Source organism: Lucilia sericata, unplaced genomic scaffold (assembly GCF_015586225.1).
Source record: "Lucilia sericata isolate MDLA Ls3-8-SP2 unplaced genomic scaffold, ASM1558622v1 Contig000031F_arrow, whole genome shotgun sequence".
Taxonomy (NCBI): Eukaryota; Metazoa; Arthropoda; class Insecta; order Diptera; family Calliphoridae; genus Lucilia; species Lucilia sericata.
The window spans coordinates 856,056-875,363 of record NW_023994069.1 but is presented as its reverse complement, the minus strand read 5'-3'; the positions used below and the strand labels follow the sequence as shown (position 1 = coordinate 875,363).

At 33.2% G+C, this 19,308-nt stretch overlaps 1 protein-coding gene across 2 annotated transcripts in view; it reads left to right on the top strand.

Moving 5' to 3' along the window:
* The window catches only part of LOC119611529 (inhibitory POU protein), a 61,452-nt gene that overhangs the window by 27,360 nt on the left and 14,784 nt on the right, over positions 1–19,308 (top strand). For both annotated transcript variants that reach the window (XM_037967145.1, XM_037967151.1), the window contains exon 3: positions 54–233. In XM_037967145.1, coding sequence (XP_037823073.1) covers positions 54–233 — 180 coding nt within the window. The remainder of the gene's footprint in view (positions 1–53; positions 234–19,308) is intronic.

Here is a 19,308-nt window from a genome sequence, read left to right as displayed (position 1 = left end):
TATAAAACACATTTGTTTTTTATTTATTACATATTTATGGCTTATTATTTTAGGGTGATATATTTGCTGGAATCAATGATGGAATTCTTAGCAGAGCGGAAGCACTTGCGGCAGTTGACATTGGAAAACATCAAGCCTCTCATGTACATCCTTCACAGATGACCTCCCAAATGAAACACGATGTTATGTACCATCATCACAGTATGGGCGGACCTCCACAAAGACCGTTACAGGTAAGTTTTGAAATGGATATGAAATTAGTTTTGCAAATTTTGTTTTGAAAACAAAATTTTTACAATAATCACAGGATATAAATTTTTTTGATTTTTATATTAAGTGTAACAATAATCAATCCTGCACCCTAATTTCATACATATGAATGTACGTACATAAATTGAAATTATGAAATAATATATCTTTTTCCAAATTTATTGTACAGTACACCTGAGTCAATTGAAAGACATGACTATACAATAATTTAGCTACAAACTACATGTGGTTTTCTATACTTATTCATATATAGACACACATGTATTTCTTATAATGTTGCAAGTGAAAATTTTAACATCATCATTCAGCCACACCACTAGAAATTTTCATGTTACCAACCAATATTAGGCATGATCCTAAAAAATAAATTTGTTAAATGTTTATTTTGAGAACAATTTTTTCTATTACTCTTGATGATGTTTTGTAATCCATGCCTTATGAATTTATGTGGGTTTCTTCCCGGTTATTTTATTTCGCTTACAGTTGGAACAATCCACTTGTCTTAAAATTTTAAGATAATTTTTTAAGAGCCTGTCTTATATACAACATATACCATATAATTTATGATTTTGTACTTGTAGCGCCGGAACTGGGAAATTAGTTTTATATGTCTGTATGTATTAACATATGTATGTATATGTGTGGTGGTTCAGGAGTACATACACACTCCTACACTTATAGTCTAACACGCGCACTTGTAGACATTACGTTCCGTTATGGTTTTCTTCGTGTGATTGTCTCCAGAAAACAGGTTGTGCAATTTGATTACAATCAACTTCCAATAAGTTTTCTAAACCCCTTGATTTCACAACAAACTATACAATTCAAGTGTACAACAACAATTACAATTATAGACACGAATCATAAATATACTACTTACCTGGCGAACGACCGTCACGTGTCCATTTCCCAGAAGGCAAACAACACGTTACCTTCATCACAGAATGTAACGAATAAACGTTGAAAGGGAATGGAGGGCAGGAAGGAAGGATGAATGAATGTATGAAGATATGTGCCGTAATATTATTTTAATTTTATTAAAATAAAAAAAAAACAATCGAAAGCTAACAAACGCCAAACGAAGCTCATTCTTTTTTATTAGCCAAACTGTCAAATTTTCAATTAAAATAACAATAAAATTAACTAGAGAACATTTTTCGTATCGTCGCCGTTGTCAGCCAACCAGCCAGCCAAAACCCAACCAAATCAACCTCGAACAACACAGTTTGGCTATAGCGTCGGTACTTGCTGTGGTGGTAGTTATTTATTTGGGGTGTTACTTCCACATGATACTAGAATGAGACTAAATTTTTCCAATAACTAAAAAAGTAACAACAACAGCAGTAATAATTGTAACTGTAATAACTGGTAATTCAAATTATAATTACGTTAATGAAGGAGTTAACATGAAATAAACAAAAAAATAAATTAAGAAAAAAACCAACCATCGTCCTTCATTGTGTATAATGATTATGATGGAACCGGCAGAGCACACGATTGTTTACAATCTCGTTAAGGAATCGTCTGATTAAAAGATGATTTGTAATTGTTTTTATGTTAGTTCATTAAACTGGCGTTAAAACTGGTTCTTTTCAAAACTAGTTTACTCCTAAAATACACACACTCTATAAAAATTTCCTTTTCAGGTTTTTCTTTATTCCTCACGAAAAGCGCCTTCGTCCACCCTTAATGAAGTATAATTCAATTTAAATTACACTTATACGTTTCCGGTTAACGACGGTAAATAATCAGAGTTACGTGGTGTATAAATGTTCATGTATTCGTTTTAGTTAAATATTTTCAACATATGGTTTAATTTCCCTTAAAATGTTTTCCTTCCTTCCTTCCGTCCTTTAAATTCATTTTAGTTGTTTTTTTATGGCAATTGTCGTGTTTTCGTTTAAACCACAAGTGGTTTAATAAAATTAAATTCATTTGGTGCACCTGTTTGATTTTTTTTACTATGAAAAAATGTTTAACAAAATAATATTAAAAAAAAACATATTTTTTGGCGAGTTTTATTGATTTATAATGGTGTTTTTGTTTTGTATGAAGAATAAAACTTGTCACATTGTAGCTAATAGAGTTTAATAAATTAGTTAATAAAAGATGCTCGCTATTTACAATGGTAATGACTACTCCGCAAACGCGTCCTACTTAAAGGACTAGGACTGGTCCAACACTAATCCAAATATGTCGAAAAAAACATACTACATTTAACATTGAGGACCAAGGACCACGTAATCCATTAATGCATTACATCGGAATAATCCAAAACTAGTCCCTTACTGAAATTATGAAAGTACATGACCCGCAACATGGTCCTATGTAATGCAGGCTATGGACTAAATTTTTTTCACTTAATTGCCTTCACTTAAATAGAAGGCCTACGGCCGACAATTTCTACTCTACGGTATTTCGAACAACAGCTTCTTTTAGTAAATATGTCCTAAACTGCGGGCCTTCGACCGGACGCTCTTGATATGCGGAGAGTAAATTAAATGCGAAGTCTGTAATCAATATACACTAGAGGAAAAAATAATTGCGTCCGGCCAAAGGCCATCTATTAAACATATTGTTTCTGTTAATGAAATAACTCCGCAAACATATTTTTTAGGAATTTATTTCAGTTTTGATTTTGACGAATAATTTAATTATGAAATAACTCCCCAAATTCCGTTGCGAGTATCGAATGAGGTCTACAACCGTGTCGTATAGTTTCTAGAACATCTGGACTTGAAGTTTAGTTTAGTAATAACTGAGAATTCGTTATAACCGAGTTCGTTATCGGGTTTGGCTGTATATAAATATTTTCCCCAGTATTCATAAAGATATTAATCGCTTATTTTAGGTTTTTGGGGAGTTATTTCATTTTTGTTTTGAAGAGTTATTTCATGACCAAATATCCAAATATATCTGCAAACTATAGTGGGTGCATTGTTGAACAAATTAAGAAAGAGGAAAACAGTGCTAAGAGGCAAAATAATTCGTCCTCAAATTTGAGAACTTATTTCATTATGAAATAATTCCCCAATTTAAAAATGAAAAAAAGCCCTAACGAAATGAAATAACTTTCTAAATTAAAATAAAATAACACCCCATTTTTGGGGATTTATTTCATATGAAACAAATCCCTAATTTTAAAATGAAATTAGTTCCCATTTGAAAATAACAAATTATGGAACAAGTCGGATTTAGAGACATTTCTAAAAAAAGTAGGTCGCTCATACTTTCGAGTGGGGCTTCAAAGTTTAATACATTTCAGTTTAATCGCTTAATAAAGATTCCCTTAATAGCCGGCCTGCGGCCGGGCACAAGAACTTTCTACTCTATGGTATATCCAACGACGGTTTCGCTTAATAAATATTTTCTAAATAACCGGCCTACGGCCGGACGCAAGGATTTACCACTCTATAATATGGCCAACACCGGCTTCGCTTAGTAAAGATTTCGTAAATAGCCGGCCTAAGACCGAACACTTTTGATACAGGGAGAGTGTATTCTTAGCAAAGCCGGTATACAATGTACCCCAGAGGATAAAACCCTTGCGCCCGGCCGAAGGCCGTCTATCAGACATTTATTTTTTATTTCGTGTGACAAAAGTAATATAATGAAATAACTCCCCAAAAATATTTTTAGGGACTTATTTTATTTTTGAATTTTGAGGAATTATTTCATTATGAAAAAATTCCCCATTTTAAATTTGAAATAATGCCCCAAAAAATAATTAAATTCCTAAATTTCGTTGTTTTTGCTTTCTGAACAAATTTTTAGGGAGTTATTTCATTTTTATTTTGGGCAGTTATTTCATGACGCCATATTTTTTTATAAAAACTGTCAATCTATCGTTTCGATAAAAAATAATCAGACATTGAGATAATGGGAGTAAGTCTTATACTTGTTGAAATCAAAGATCCAATCGACCATTTTCATTCCGTTTTAGGAATCTCCAGCATGCAAGCAATTTTCCAAATACAGTTAAGTTCTCAATATTTCTCCACCTGAATGACTGCAATTATAAACTTCAGATTAAACCTATACATTTGCTAGGATTCACAAACTAAAAGGATTAAGTCCACTTTTGTAATTGTTTAATTTCAAAGCATTTTAATGTAAAAATATTGAATATACGAAGTAATAGTTCTTAATAAATGAAATTTTTAGCCGCTGAAAAATAAATTACTTATTTCTGAAGAAAATCGGATTAAGTCCAAACATTCCAACCGCACAATACTAAATCGTAAAAATATAATATAAACTGAATCTGAAATAGTAATTATTTTCACTTGTCCATACTTGAAACGCTGTTTGTAGATAAATTAGAGAGCTAAGGAAGGAATTTTGTTGTTATACCTACATACATATAAGGACGCATTCAGAAAATACCAATAACCTTTATAATTTGTATGAATATGGATACTGCAGGTCTATTATTTAATTTTATTATAGTAAATTACTAAAAAAAATTTGCAAAACTTCTTCATAATAGAAAAATAACGTGGTCACATAAGAAATAATAAATAAATTGACAGTCTTTAAATCTTCTGATTTATGATCGTTATTTGACAATTGAGAACAAATTAATAAAATTACGTTTGTCAAAATAACTTTTATTTTTTACATGTCATATTAGAGAATAAATGAAAATATTGTCTAACCGTATAGTAATAAAAATAATAATAAATAATATAAAAGTGTTTGTCATTACTGTTGTTGTTATTTGATTTCAACAACAACAAAAATTTAGGGAAAGAACTAAAAGTGGACACTACTTTAATATGGACATATGAACTGCGCATACAAAGAAATATCTTTCACACTCACAAACATACATATGTACATACATGTGTTAGTATATATAAATTTCAAAAAGGATATCTCAAAAGTTTATAACAAAAAATACTATCTGTGTTAAAAGTGTTTTTGAGCGGTGTTTTTGCTTTTGTTTTACAGTGTATGTATGTACATATATATGACTTTTAAGAATATATACATATGTATGTATGTAGCTATGTATTTATGAATATACATATGTACATTAGACCTGCACTTAAAAATAAATACGTATCTTTTATTTTAGTATCTTTTAAATTGGCATTTTAAATTTGAGTTCGAAATTATGGAAAATTAAATTTTTGTCTTCAAAATTTCAAAAACAAAACTTTTTTTTCAAAATTTTACTATTAGAATAGATTATATGGAGTTGTATCATCATATCAATATTTATATACAGTAAAACCCGTTTATAACGAATTTCGGGGACCTGTAAAATTTAAATTTGTATAACCGAGTTCGTTATAGATGTTTTTTATATGGAAATAGTTATCAAAATGTCAGGACTTGAAAAATAATTCGTAGTAACCGAGTATTCGTTAGAAACGGGTTTAAATGTAATAAAACTCATTCAAAGTCTATAAATTTTTCGAAGGACTGGATTAATTTACATGTATACAGCAAAAATCAATAATTTTTTTAATGTACATATATAAAACAAAAACAAATAAGAGTCCTGATGAAAATTTTAAATATAAAGTAAATAAATGTATCCTTTTATTGTTGATCGGGTGCTCCGTAACTGGAACAGGTGAATAGGCTACGATATGTACTATATAACTATCAGGAAAAGGGTATTTCGTGGTAAACCGCAGGGTGTCATTTTGTGCCCTTTACTCTGGGCAACCACGATTAATAACCTCCTAAGAAGCCAAACCGGCAAAGCATTTAGACCTGTCTGCTATGCAGATGTAATACTTCTAAGGGGAAAGTATCCAAATTACTTGTGTTGAAGGGCTGAAGAGGCTCTGAATATGGCCTCAATATTAAGCAGGCAAAGACTGAAATCTGTCTTTTCACAAGAAAGACAAAAATTTCTAATTGTATTGAACCCAAGAGATACCGGTGAGCGATGTAGTAAAGTAGACCGTATTGGATTGTAAGAAAACTCTAATGGAATACTCTCCCAACGAGGGCTGAATTAAAAATATTTGCGAGAGAATTTCATAAGGTAGAACCACTAAGATCCTATGGGGTGAACCTAACGAAAGCAGGATGAATATCCTCCTCAAATTGAGCAAGTCTCAAGTTGATATGATGGAACGTATTCTGAGTGGACAGACAGGATTACAGGGACTCTATACAAAATTGGAAGTGTGGATTCAGTCAAATGTAGATGTAGAGAGGATAGTGAAATTCTGTAGGAATTTAAGAAAATTAAGTTTCTGAATATTGGACTATAATACATTCAATATAAGGTTTTTGTTTTTACCAACAAACATTTTCCATAAAAAGGAGCGCACAACAGGCACAATTGTGGCATAGGTGTATTTCGTCGGATTGCAGGTAGTATGCATCCTCCCAACAACCTTACTAAACCCAAGTTATTTTCAGTAGATTGCTTTATTTGGGAGCTTTGACCGATTATGGGCTGATTGGGAATATCTCCTTAGTTTGCCATCTTTTAAAACTTATTTAAAAAATCTATATAAATACAAATATAATGTTTGTTAGTAATCGATATCCAAGGATCGCGAGAAGTGTTCCTCTAATGTTTAAAATTTTACATAAATGGTTTTAATTTTCTGTCAATTACACCAAAACCGATAATACGAAAGCTTAGGACAGGTAACGCGACTTAGCTTCAGTTTGTAAACAATAGAATTGTTAAGACCTTTATTCGTTTGATATTATAATTATTTTATTCTAACATAGAAAATCAGTTAACATTCAAAACCAATTACATTATTATTAAATAACCTATCGCTGAACATAACACTTTTTATTTCTAAATTTGTATCAACTTCAATCCTTTTTCTTTTAAATTATATGTGAAATAAAATTATTTAAATATCGGACATGATTTTAAGGGCAAAATTCGCAACAAAAAAGAAACGTTAATGTATGTTGACAAGTAACCGATAATAGATTTTATATATAGTACTACCTGCATGTATCTATTTCAAACTTAAACATTTAATGCACTTAAAGACTCAACTTAACTCGACTATATGGCTCAATGGCATAAAAAGGCTAAAACACTTTCAGTGTTTTCCATTTCACTCTTATGAGGTAATGTTCCTATATACAAACCATTCATACAGCTACAAATAAGCAGATGTAAGTAAATTTAAGTTGTTGTACAAGAAGCTTATTTTTATTGAAAAATCTGACGAGAACTTTAGATCTTGTCAGTTGCTTTCCATTAAAGCGTAAATACGTTTATGTTTGTATGGATGTACAAATGTAACGCTATATATATGTATATGCAATCAAAGAAGCTAAACAGAATGTACAACAAAAACTTTAACATCTCAAAAGTATTTAAACCTTTTAAAAAAGATCTTAATGTCCAAACTCCCAAAACCAAAAATAAAAAGAAACACTTATCAGCACATCAAAGGTAAGACAAAGCAGTAAAAGAAATTATAAGCAGTAAGCGGTGGCAGGGGTAGAAAATGGAATTGAAAAACATTCATCGCATTATTTACTTAAACATACAAACATACATACATATTATTTCCTCATCATGACCTCTTCGTCATGGTTGTTGTAGAGTTTGGAGTAGTACATCATGTTAAGTACTCGCTAAGCTTTAATGTTTTCAATAAGGTTGTTATTTACTTACACCGAAATGCACATCAAATTGATCGTATTAATGGCAATAACTAGTTTATCCCGCCCATCTTATCAACTCGAGCAGGATTATACGCAGATTTCCATTAACCAAAAATAAAAACAGCACAAAGCATGAATCACACATTAAAAATTAGAAAATATAAAAAAGGGACGACGAAAAAAAGGCAACCAAGCACACAGATAGATAGACAGACGGACGGAAAAACAACCAGACAGACAAATTAGGAATTGATATGGGTTTGAATTGAGATGGTAATGACACAAAAAGAGGGTAAAACAACAACTGAAATAAATAAACAAACAAAAAAAATTTTACACATTAATGCAATTTCAATATACACTACTTCCTCAAAAACATATAAAGGAGATGGAAGCAAAAAACGGAAATAAAAAAATTCACCAGTAACAAAACATTATATTTCGATTTAATAACAACTATTTGGGTTGTTCTGCTGCTCATTCCTTTTTTATGTAAGAAACAACAACAACAAAATTAAGCGACAAGTACTTTTGCGGAAGATGTGCCTGCCTGTTGTTACTTGTAGAGCTAAAATTTGCTACAGCTTTTGTTCGTGTAAGTCGTTTTTTATAGCAATGAATGTATACAATTTGTTAGACAATCCCAGAGGAATTCCCACAGCAATACCAATATAAATGAAAGCAAAAATGAAGACAGCAAGTGCAAATCCACCCGTCGATTTAACAACTTTAGCATTAACCTGTACGCCAGTGATTCTAAAACTTTATGTGAAAATGTAACTGGATCAAAAAGGATTTAAATCTATCTAAGCTTCTGTGGGCATTTTTTGCTAGGACCAATAGGTGAAAAGTTACATTCATTTGAAAAACACCTTGTATGACCAAAATGTCCCACTTCGATTCCATCTAAATCCGGCAGTTGTTAAACGATAGAGCTGAAAATTTGTGTCTGGCCTATTAACCAATTGTATTAACCTTGGTGCAAATTTCATCCAAATCGATTTTTTAAGTTGGTTCATTTGACACGAAACAGCCCATATTGTATATTCAGATTTGATTTATTGAAATTACAGATTGGTGATAATTCCATCAAGGTTTGACAGGGTGATTCAAAACATTCGTAAGTCCTTTTGGTTCTTTGTGAGACTTCAAAAGATATTGGAACAAAGGAAGAAAGAGTATATCGCTTGTAGCGAAATAAAAAGTCTCCATATAATTTTAGGCGGCATAAGCGAGAAGGTAAATTTACTAATTTAGCAGTTAAAGTTGTTCCACGATAAAAGTATTTTCCTTAAACATGTAATTGCCTCTATCATATTCACATTACTTACAAATGTTCTTTCAAAGAGCAAAGATGGAAAGAGTCTATTTCATGCTATAAAATCAAAAGTTTTCGCATAATATGAGGAGTAAGAAAGAGACAAGACCAAAGACTCATACTTACATCTTTCTAGTGCAATCAGGAGTTACTATTTCCGAGCCGATGACTTATATAAAAAAAAGTAATTTCTACCACATTTGGATAGGTTAAACAGCACAAATCATATATTGGGTTAAATTACTGCGTCATTATGCGAAGTTCGTAATATTAAATTAAATACAATTACAATTAAATGTTTAAGAAACTCTGAGCATTATTTTGTCTAATAGTCTATAACAGTGTTCTTTTTCTTCCTGTTTTTTACTACTTTTCGCATTTGTATGTTTTTTTTTTGCTCGTAAAACACCACTTTACCCGCTGTAATAAAAATAAATCATAATATTTTGCATCCCTTTAACCCACCTTTGTTTACTCATCCTAATGCTGTATGTACGTAAATATGTTTATGTAGCCGTGTAAGCTCAATGCTACTACCACCATTAACGCTGTGAGGTTATAACCCCGGATAATGTGCTTAATGCATCCATCCATCTATCTGTGTATACATGTTAATGTCTCAGTAACCTGTTCCATGCTTGTTACGCATGTTGTTAACAAAAAAATGCAAGAAACAAGTAGCTACACATCCACACACACACATTTATTTTCTCATTACACTTGTCGTCGTCCCATGTTGCTTCTTTTTGCCCTTGCCGTCGGTCAATGTTGTTGTTCTTTTATTGCAATCGAACGTGTAACGGGTACGTTCTTGTACTATGTATTAGATTTGCTCGTCTGCCGCAGGTTGATTCTGCCATACAATCTAATGTTTCCCAAAAGTGTACCTTAGTTTTATTTTCAACTTACAGACACACGAACACTAAATAACTTTAAATGAACTGCACGGGGACCACAATATGTAAAAAAACCTACCAACAAATTATAGCGTAAAATTCAAGAGGGTGATTTTTGTTTTCACTGCGTGCGTTAACTACTTTAACAATATGTTAACCCAGAATCTTATTAGCAACAGTGTCAGTCCGTCCGTCTGTATTTCTACACAACTATACACTTTAACTGACTCTACTGACTTTAAATGAACTACTACACTACCCCAGGGGTCTTAAATTCTAGATTCACTTAAAAAAATCAACATTATTAAAAAACCTTTATAATTAAACAAATTTAGAAACATGTTGTTTATTTCATATTTCCACTTTAATATTATGCATTTGTAATTTATTAAATTAATATTAAATTGGTAGTGAATTATGTAAGTATTTCCTATAATTTTTCTTTGTTCGTCTAAAAATACTTTGCAAATTTTTTCGGCAAAAGGTGTTAGTGAGATTCAGTGCGATACTAACCTAAATCATAGGTAAATCGATTTTTGTACAAACTTTGTTAAAAGAGAAAAAGGTTCAGAATCGATTGCTAAACTTAGAAAGAAAATAGAAAAGAGTAAAGCATTAGGCCATCTCATGGTGACCGAAAGACTCAACTTCTGACTTTTATTGGAATACATCCTTTCTGATCGATGCGTTACTGAATGCAGAAAAGGGGTGTATATTTCGATATAAGTTTGGTGCTGTTGCCGAGACAATAGGATTTCTAAGAGGTTGTGACTGTGGGACTAAATGAAGGGAATGAGTTGATATCAGATGATTTTGGTGATGTGTCTCCCGAACGGATCATTTTCTCTATGACTGTGTCGAATAAAAGAGTTGTAATGGTGATTGATGTACCGTATCCTATTTATGTGTTATCGATAAAATTTCATTCTTTGTCAGGGTATATTGTGAGTAATAAACAATGTATTGGCGTACCATCATTGTGGTTGTCGATAGTCGTCGAGTAGTGCTTCACATATATTCTGAAAATTGCCGGACTTTAAGAAACGGTACTGAAAAGGTCAGATATTATATAGCTCATGTACTTTGTATGTCTCGAAAGGTAGATCATCCTGTGGTTATAAAATATAATAGTGGGATAGAGCTAGACGCCACATTAACATTTTGTATTTTTTTAATTATACACCCAATAAACATACATATGTCTTATAAGTGAATAGTTGTCTAAATATTGTAACAATAAATAAACTTTGTAGTCATATTTAATAATTTTAAATATACAATGCCCTTTTCATTTAGCATCGCTCAATATAACTTTATTTTATGTGATTTTTAATGCCTTCAAAATAAAGGTCGATTCTAAACGATAAACATCAAAAATGAAAAGCTGTTGCACATTGTTTGTCGACCAGAATAAGTGCCCGTTGTGGTGTTGGATATGAGATACAAATCTACTTTATAACTACTTACTGCATAAGCTGGTAAAATGCTGCAGATGAGATGAGTGTCTGGAGTGAGAAATGGTGTTTTATGATAAACCCCTTGCTCCTTCGCTTACTACTTACAATACAGCATACAAGCAACAAACACCGATAATAAAAATATTGAAAGAAAGGGGGAAACGTACAGGAAAACAAATTTGTTTTAAAAGTAACAGAAAAAAAAACTAAATAAAATCTATTACGTGGCAAACCACCCCGTATTTATGTGGCAATTTGTTGTTTTATGATTGTGTACAACGCGTAAAAATAAAGTGTATCATTTTCCCATTTAACGCACCCCTCCCTTTCAATTTCATCCTCAGCCGCAATTTCAATTTATGAAGATTTGTGTGAGCAAGTTTATTTGAATGTGTTTTTATTTGTGTTTCCTTTGTTTGTTGCTTTCATTTCCTTCGAGACAAAGTGTAAGAGTGAGTCAGGATGTATTCGTATGTATGCGTGTAAGTGAAGGCCCGTATGAGTATGTGTGTATATATATATGAGAGTATCATCATACATACAATTGTTGCCCTACTGCACTTGTTTTGATTTGTTTGGAATAATAACAGATGCTTACTGAACGTATTATTATTATTCATTGTTGTTAAAAATTATTAATGGTTGACAATAGATTTCACTCTGTAATGTTGTTTGCGAAGCACTTTCGTCCAGGTTTGCTTTAACAACACTATATACAAACATATGTATGTGTCCGTACATTTGTTTTCTTTTTTGTTCGTTTATTGTTGTTGTTTATTACAAATATTGTTATTTTGTTGTTGTTACTGTTGCTTTTGTTGGCAAATTACAATTGTGTAAATATTTAAACTACTTGAAAATTACTCATTAGTGTTTTCTGCAATTAATGTTTCATTTACTTAACATCCTGTACTGTACGCACAGTCAATGGTCATATTAATGTGGACACTTAATGGAAAGGAACTAATTAAATAAAGAAACTAACATGTCAAAAATGTTAACTTGTTATAGTAATCAAATTTTCAAACGAGATTTTAAAGTTATATGTGTCTGTACATATACATATGGTAAACACATAAACTCATATACTCCTTTGTTATCTATAATGGTTAGGTTGATGGGAGTATGTATACCACATCAAATCCGATGAAATACACCTAGGCCACTATCGGGACTGTTGCGGTCTTCATTTAATGGAATTAGTTTGTTGATAAAACCGAAGAATTTTCCAATCAGTGTTCATGAGGGATGTTATATATATATCCCAATATATTTGGATCATATTTTGACAAAAGCCTATATTCTTCTGAATCCGCACGTCCTATTTTGTGTCCGTAATCCTGTGTGTCCACTCAGAATACGTACCATATTGGAGCCTTTCCCTTAAAGCTAGTACATTCGCTCTTTCATTGGCGACTACTCCCGAGCAAAACCTTGCCTAATATCTCCCAATTGTCTTCCGGCTGTCTGTAAATATGTATACTCCTGTTGGCACCATATTTATTCTAATCTAATTTACGCATTCCGTTATTGCACGGATTTCTGCTTTGAAGATAGTGTTATGATTAGGTCTTCAGAGTCTTTACAGAACCCCCGGCCAGCTTTGTCCCCAAATTTGTTTTAATGTTCCGCTTGACCATGACATTATACCAGGGATCAGTGTTTCAAAATGCCCGATGTATTCTGTGTCTGATAAGTGATCGGGCACGTGCAATTATTTTCTATAGCCTTCCAATGTATCCACTATACATAGAATGTAGCTTGGTTGACACTTTTGTCCAAAGAAGTCCACCAGATTATTGAAGCATAACTTAGAATTGATCTAATTACGTTTTATAAAGCCAATGTGTCACAGTAGGATACAATTAATGCATGTGTTTCACATACATATCGCCAAGCACCGATGTGACTTGTTGATGTGTCATAGTAGGACACAATTAATGCATGTGTTGTTGATCTTATCCTCAATTTTAAGTTCCGGTCAAATACTACACCTAAGTACTTAACTCTGTTGGTTACCGGAAATAGGGTTCAATGAACTTCGAATTTTTTGTCTTTCTTGTGGAAAAAAAGATTTTCGTCTTCGCCGAGTTAAGATTTAGGTTGAGCCCAGCTCAAGGCCGTATTTTTGATCCTTTCCCTTAGAAGTATTAAGACAACGTCTGCATAGTAGACTGGTCTAAGTTCTTGTTCGAATAGGGTCCTCAGGTGGCTATAATCATGTCACCCAAAGTAAAGGGGACAAAATGTGGTGTACCGCGAAATACCGTTTTACGGTATTTACGGAGCATCTGTTCAACATAAAACTGGTGTAAGGCGCCTGAGACCGCCAGTTTATAGTTTTCCATGGAAGGATTCACCTATATATGAGACAATTTCCTTCAACGTGGTTTCCACCGATATTTGAAGCCTCTGTCTGGAATACTGCATTTAACCATGCTACCGACTATACTTTCCAAGGTTTCAAGTAGGAAGAAAGTAAGGCTTATCGGTCGATTTAATACATAAGGTAAAGTGTATAAAATATTAATAAAATTCATATAATTGATAAGATTTCGTCTATGACATGTCCATATAAAATTGTTCAACTACTGTCTTTCCACAAGGAAGACAGTTGAAAAATTAACCGTATTATCATTAAAATGTTTTGTTTCTTTTGTCAATGTTATTCAAATATTTAATAATTATGAACAGTTTGTTTTTTTTAATTGAATCGACAGATTTCTATTCTAATGGATATTTATGTATGTTTATAAGTTTAACCAATTAAAAATTCTTGTAATTTATTGGCAAAAACATTATTTGATTGCACCACATGAATGGAATGAAGCAATTCAGGTGGGCGCGTGATATAGAGTGGCCACATTTATATGGTAAAGGTGTTCCCACCGATATTAAAGTTTAGTTTATTTATATAGTTTCTCAAAATGTGTATCTAGAGGTTAATAGAATTATATTGGAATTATTAATAGAGTTGTTAAAGAATTCAGATGAACTTATATATACCCTTGTCATGAAGGTTGAGGTATGCCCAAAATTTTACATATTTAGGGTCTTATTCATAAACTTTTCTCAAAGGTTTATAAATCAAAACGTTTTTGTCACAATAATCCTAAAGGAAATATTTAATGCAAACACATTTTAGTTCATCGGCAAAATAAATTTGCAATTTTAAAATGTATGTATATATTTTGCATTAGTACTCCCAACGAATATGCCTAAAGAAATGTTTATAGTTTGGACTATGTAGTGCTAAATTGACTTCGATTATGGTCGTTAATTGATTATTGCATTACTTCGTAATCGACTCCACTTACATATGTAGAGTCGACAATGTGACGCCACGGAAATGTATACATGACCGAAAACGGCGAATTCTTATCGATCTTTACACAGTCTTGTCGTTGGAGGCACACTCTTCCTCATAAGCGGTGACGTAGGTATCTATTGATCGCGCAACCGAAAAGCAAATTGATCACATCGCCATTAGCAAAAATGGCGTGCGTCTGCTGGATGTGCGAAACAAATACTGCACCGACATATCCAGTGATCACCACCTATTATTCGCAACCATAATTTGATAATATCGGCCATAAAGAAATAAAAAAGCGTCACCAGAAGAAATTTGACACGAGCAGACTAAGGTCATCATGGGCTCCTACCAAAAAGAACAAGACAGTGAGCATGTTAAATGACCCACATCAAAAATGTCCTTATAAGATACACAGAAGAACAGATAGATTACAGAACCAACCACTGGAAGCCATGGTTGACGGATAATACATGAAATCTTATAAACAAGCGTAAAAAGAAGAAAAACGGAGTAAACTGTGTCAAAACCTAGACTGCGAAAGATCTAGCTCAACAAGTATACGTCAGACTAGACAAGATCATTAAATACACAAGGATGGATATGGAGCAAACAAATTGCAACTAAGCAGCAAATAACCATCCAAGTCGGTACCTCTTCCGAACAGTGCGTTATTTAACAAACTCCACATTCTCCACCACCAAACATTTGATGAATGGCAACGGTGAAATTACTATCTCTAAAGAGCAGCAAATTAAGATTTGTAAGGAATATTACACAAAACTCTTTTCCGCACCGGAGAGCATATGCACCTGCCTCCAATACCAGGCGGACAAACAATTCAATACCGCACATCCTAGTATCTCCGAAATATTATCTGAGATTGTATCCCTGAAGTCCAATAAAGCACCTGGTCCTGACAACATACCTAAAGATTTATTGAAAGCCGACTGTACACTACGCGCTGAACTACTGCATCTATTCATATCAGATTTCTGGAATATCGAAATACTGCCATCTGAAATCAAGGAGGGAATTACAAGTCTGTTACCAAAGAAAGGCAATCTCTCTATTTGGAATTAGAGTGGAATCACAGGCTGGTTTTAGAGCACACCGATCCATCTAACTAAAAAGCATGCACGACGGCACAACTTGCCGAATACTCCATGAACAGCAACAACGCAGCCAAATTTTAGTGAAGAACAACATCGTTCTTAACATCGTAATGATGTGCATATCTCAAAATAACATGGGGACTACAAGCCAAACTTAGAGACTTTACGTACATAGGTCTATGACATAACTGATATGTTGAACGATGTTAAACAAGGTAAAACTCATAGACACATACAATGCCCAAACAATATTTATAGGCGGCATTCCATTAGATAATGATCACTTATTTTGTTATCTAGACAGCCTCATTACTGCCAAAAGTGGAACAGCTGAAGACATCACTTTCCGAATTAATAAGGAACGCTTTTAAGAAGATATAGAGGTCCATTTATAACATATGGAGCCAAAATTAGAATACTTAACGCCAGCATAAAATCGGTGGCGAAACTTGGAATGCAGTCAACAAAGAATTGCAGGCTTTGCAAGCCTTTATTAATCGATGCCATCACCAACACAGTTTTATGGACTGCCACTCAGCATATCGCCCCGAGGCATGTTTTCTTGATGTAATACCCTCATCTTGGTGTATTGCAATCCTGGGGTAAAGATGTGCTACCGGTACCTCTAGTCTGCCGGGACTAGTGATGTCACTTAACTCCTTGACTAGTCCTTGTATGATTTGACATGGGGTCTAGCCAGAGAACCACATAATCTGATACTACGGGTGGCTAGTTGCCCGCAGGACTTGTCCTGGCTGGTCAGTTGGTTGAGGTTCATCCGGGATCCACGTAGTGGCTGTGGTTTAAACCCAAATTCGCGGGAAGACTGAGTTACGGTTAAAAGACTGATGCACGGTGAAGTCTACGGGCCTTGCCCTCCCGTTGTTCTCTTATGAATGATGATGGATGAAAGGTATCTTATACAAGTGATACCATTGAATTTTCCTTCCTTGTCCAGGTATGATCAGAATAAACTCTGTTCATACCAGAATTACCACAGTGTATCACTGTGAGTAAGTCTGTATGAACAGCTTATTGACGGATTCGTACTTCGGTCTACCGGTTACGTGTCTAGGTGCTGTTGCCAACTCAACAGAGGCCATTCCATCTGCCTGGTTGTAAACGGAAGTTATGTTTTGCATCTCGGAAGTTAAGCAACAGGTCAGCAATGGTCAGAGATTAGATTAGTGCACGTATACTGGACCGGAAATTCCATATACGTAAATTGCCACCGCTGGGTAAGAAGCACAATGGGGCGGTGGCGAGTCGTTGCAAAAGCTCACCCAGTAGTTGAAAAAGTCCACCGTGAAATAAGGCCTTAAGGGCAAGTGTTTACGTAAAGCACTTCTACATTCGTGCCATGCAGCAGGACATACCCTAAGTCCAATCAAGTTCAGCTCTGTATCTGCAGGGTAGCCGCAGAAGAGGTAGAATAGCTAATACCTGACGCAAAAGTACTAGAACCAGACTATATTTGGCAGGAAATCAAAAACATAGCTTTAGATATTCCAAAATGCAAAGAATTGGTTAAGCTATTATGTTTCTTCTAGGAACTATTGGAAAATATATATGTACATATACATGTATGTATAGACAAATTTAATAATAATATGAGGCTTAATAATTCTAGAACTAAAGCAAATTTTATAAATTTTTGAATACTAACAATTAAAATTGACAAATTGGATGTATGTTTTCATTTCCTTAGAAATGTTCACATTTAGAATAAATACTTAAACAATGCTTTTTCTTTTGCAATTGTATTCTTACATTCTTACGTTTTGAGCATTATTATGAACAAATAATGTCCCTAAAAAAATTTATATTTGTATTAGGATTGGAATATAAAACGATTGGGTATGTGTTTCAAAAATAAAATAAAAAATAACTTTATATGAAACAAAAATAACACTCTCGTACACAAACTTTAAAGTACTATTTTGGTACTATCTGTACATTAGACATGTCCTTTAATAAGAGAATTGGGTTATTCATTAGCTTAGGTTAATAGGAGGTTGTATACTACATCAAATCCTATCGGGGCTGTTAAGCGCTGCTTTTCATGCTAAATGTTTGTTGGTATAAACATAAACCTTATATAGTGATCAATGAAGGTATGTACTATCGCCCAATGTTTAGAAACTTAGTTTCCTGAACGTAATTCCTAAGAATTTTTCCATCACTGCTCTAATTTCGAAGAAAGCTAGAATATGACAAAGAAAGTGCTCCAGAGTTTCACTGACCTCATCACACGATCTACACTCGTCTAAAACCGCACATCCAATTTTGTATAGTTGAGAGTCTCAACTTGAGACCGTAATCCTGTGTATTCACTCAAAATATGTACCATCATATAACCTTAGACTTTCTCATTTTGAGGAGGCTTCAAGCGGATCTCCCACCGTTTCTGTCCTCTATGCGTCGAATGGTTTTGCGTTAGTCAAGTTAACTACGCACTACCTGTTAGAGAGTTTTCCGTTAAAGCTTTCTTACAATTCAATAAGATTTTAGATTTAACCTTATCAAATGATATCGGCCTTATTGCCTTCTAGCTGTCGGCAAATATGTTAACCCCTGTTGGCGCCATATTTATTCTAATTCAATTTACGCATTCCATTATTACTCCGACTTCTGCCTGGAAGCATATAGACGGTAGTATATTTCTAGTTCTTCGATATAGAACCCCAGGCCCATTTTATCCCCCAGTTTGTATTTGCTTTAGTGTTTCAAAGTTTCAGGCATATTCTGTGACTAAAAATAGATATTGTTGGGCAGATCTAATGTACACTTCAACATACTTACATACATATAAACTTTATATTTGTGTGTGTATATATGTATTATACATACAAACATACCTAGAGTACATTATATATGCATGATATACAATGTATGTAAGTAGGTATATATGTTTGTGTGTATATTATGTAGATGCTTTTATATGTATGTATATTTTGTATATAAATGTAAGAGTATGTGTTTGTATGAGTGAGTATATTTGTATTCTTATCAATATTACACACTATGAAACATGGAATTTTTAATGTATTTTTCCCAATGAAAATGCATTGTACTCAAATATTGTATTGTGTTGTATTGTATTTTGTTGGTGAACAATAACAACAACAAAAAAATAAAAAATTGTATATCAACAAAGATTTGATTCAATTCTAAGCGAACATATTAACAGAATTTTTTGCAGGCACTCCAGCCAACCACAGAACAGATTCAAATGATTTTCGAAATACTAACCAAGGGTTGCAAAATTCCTGCGACGGCGTACTGGTACCCATCAGATACATAAATAAAGGTTCATTTCAAATAGATAGAG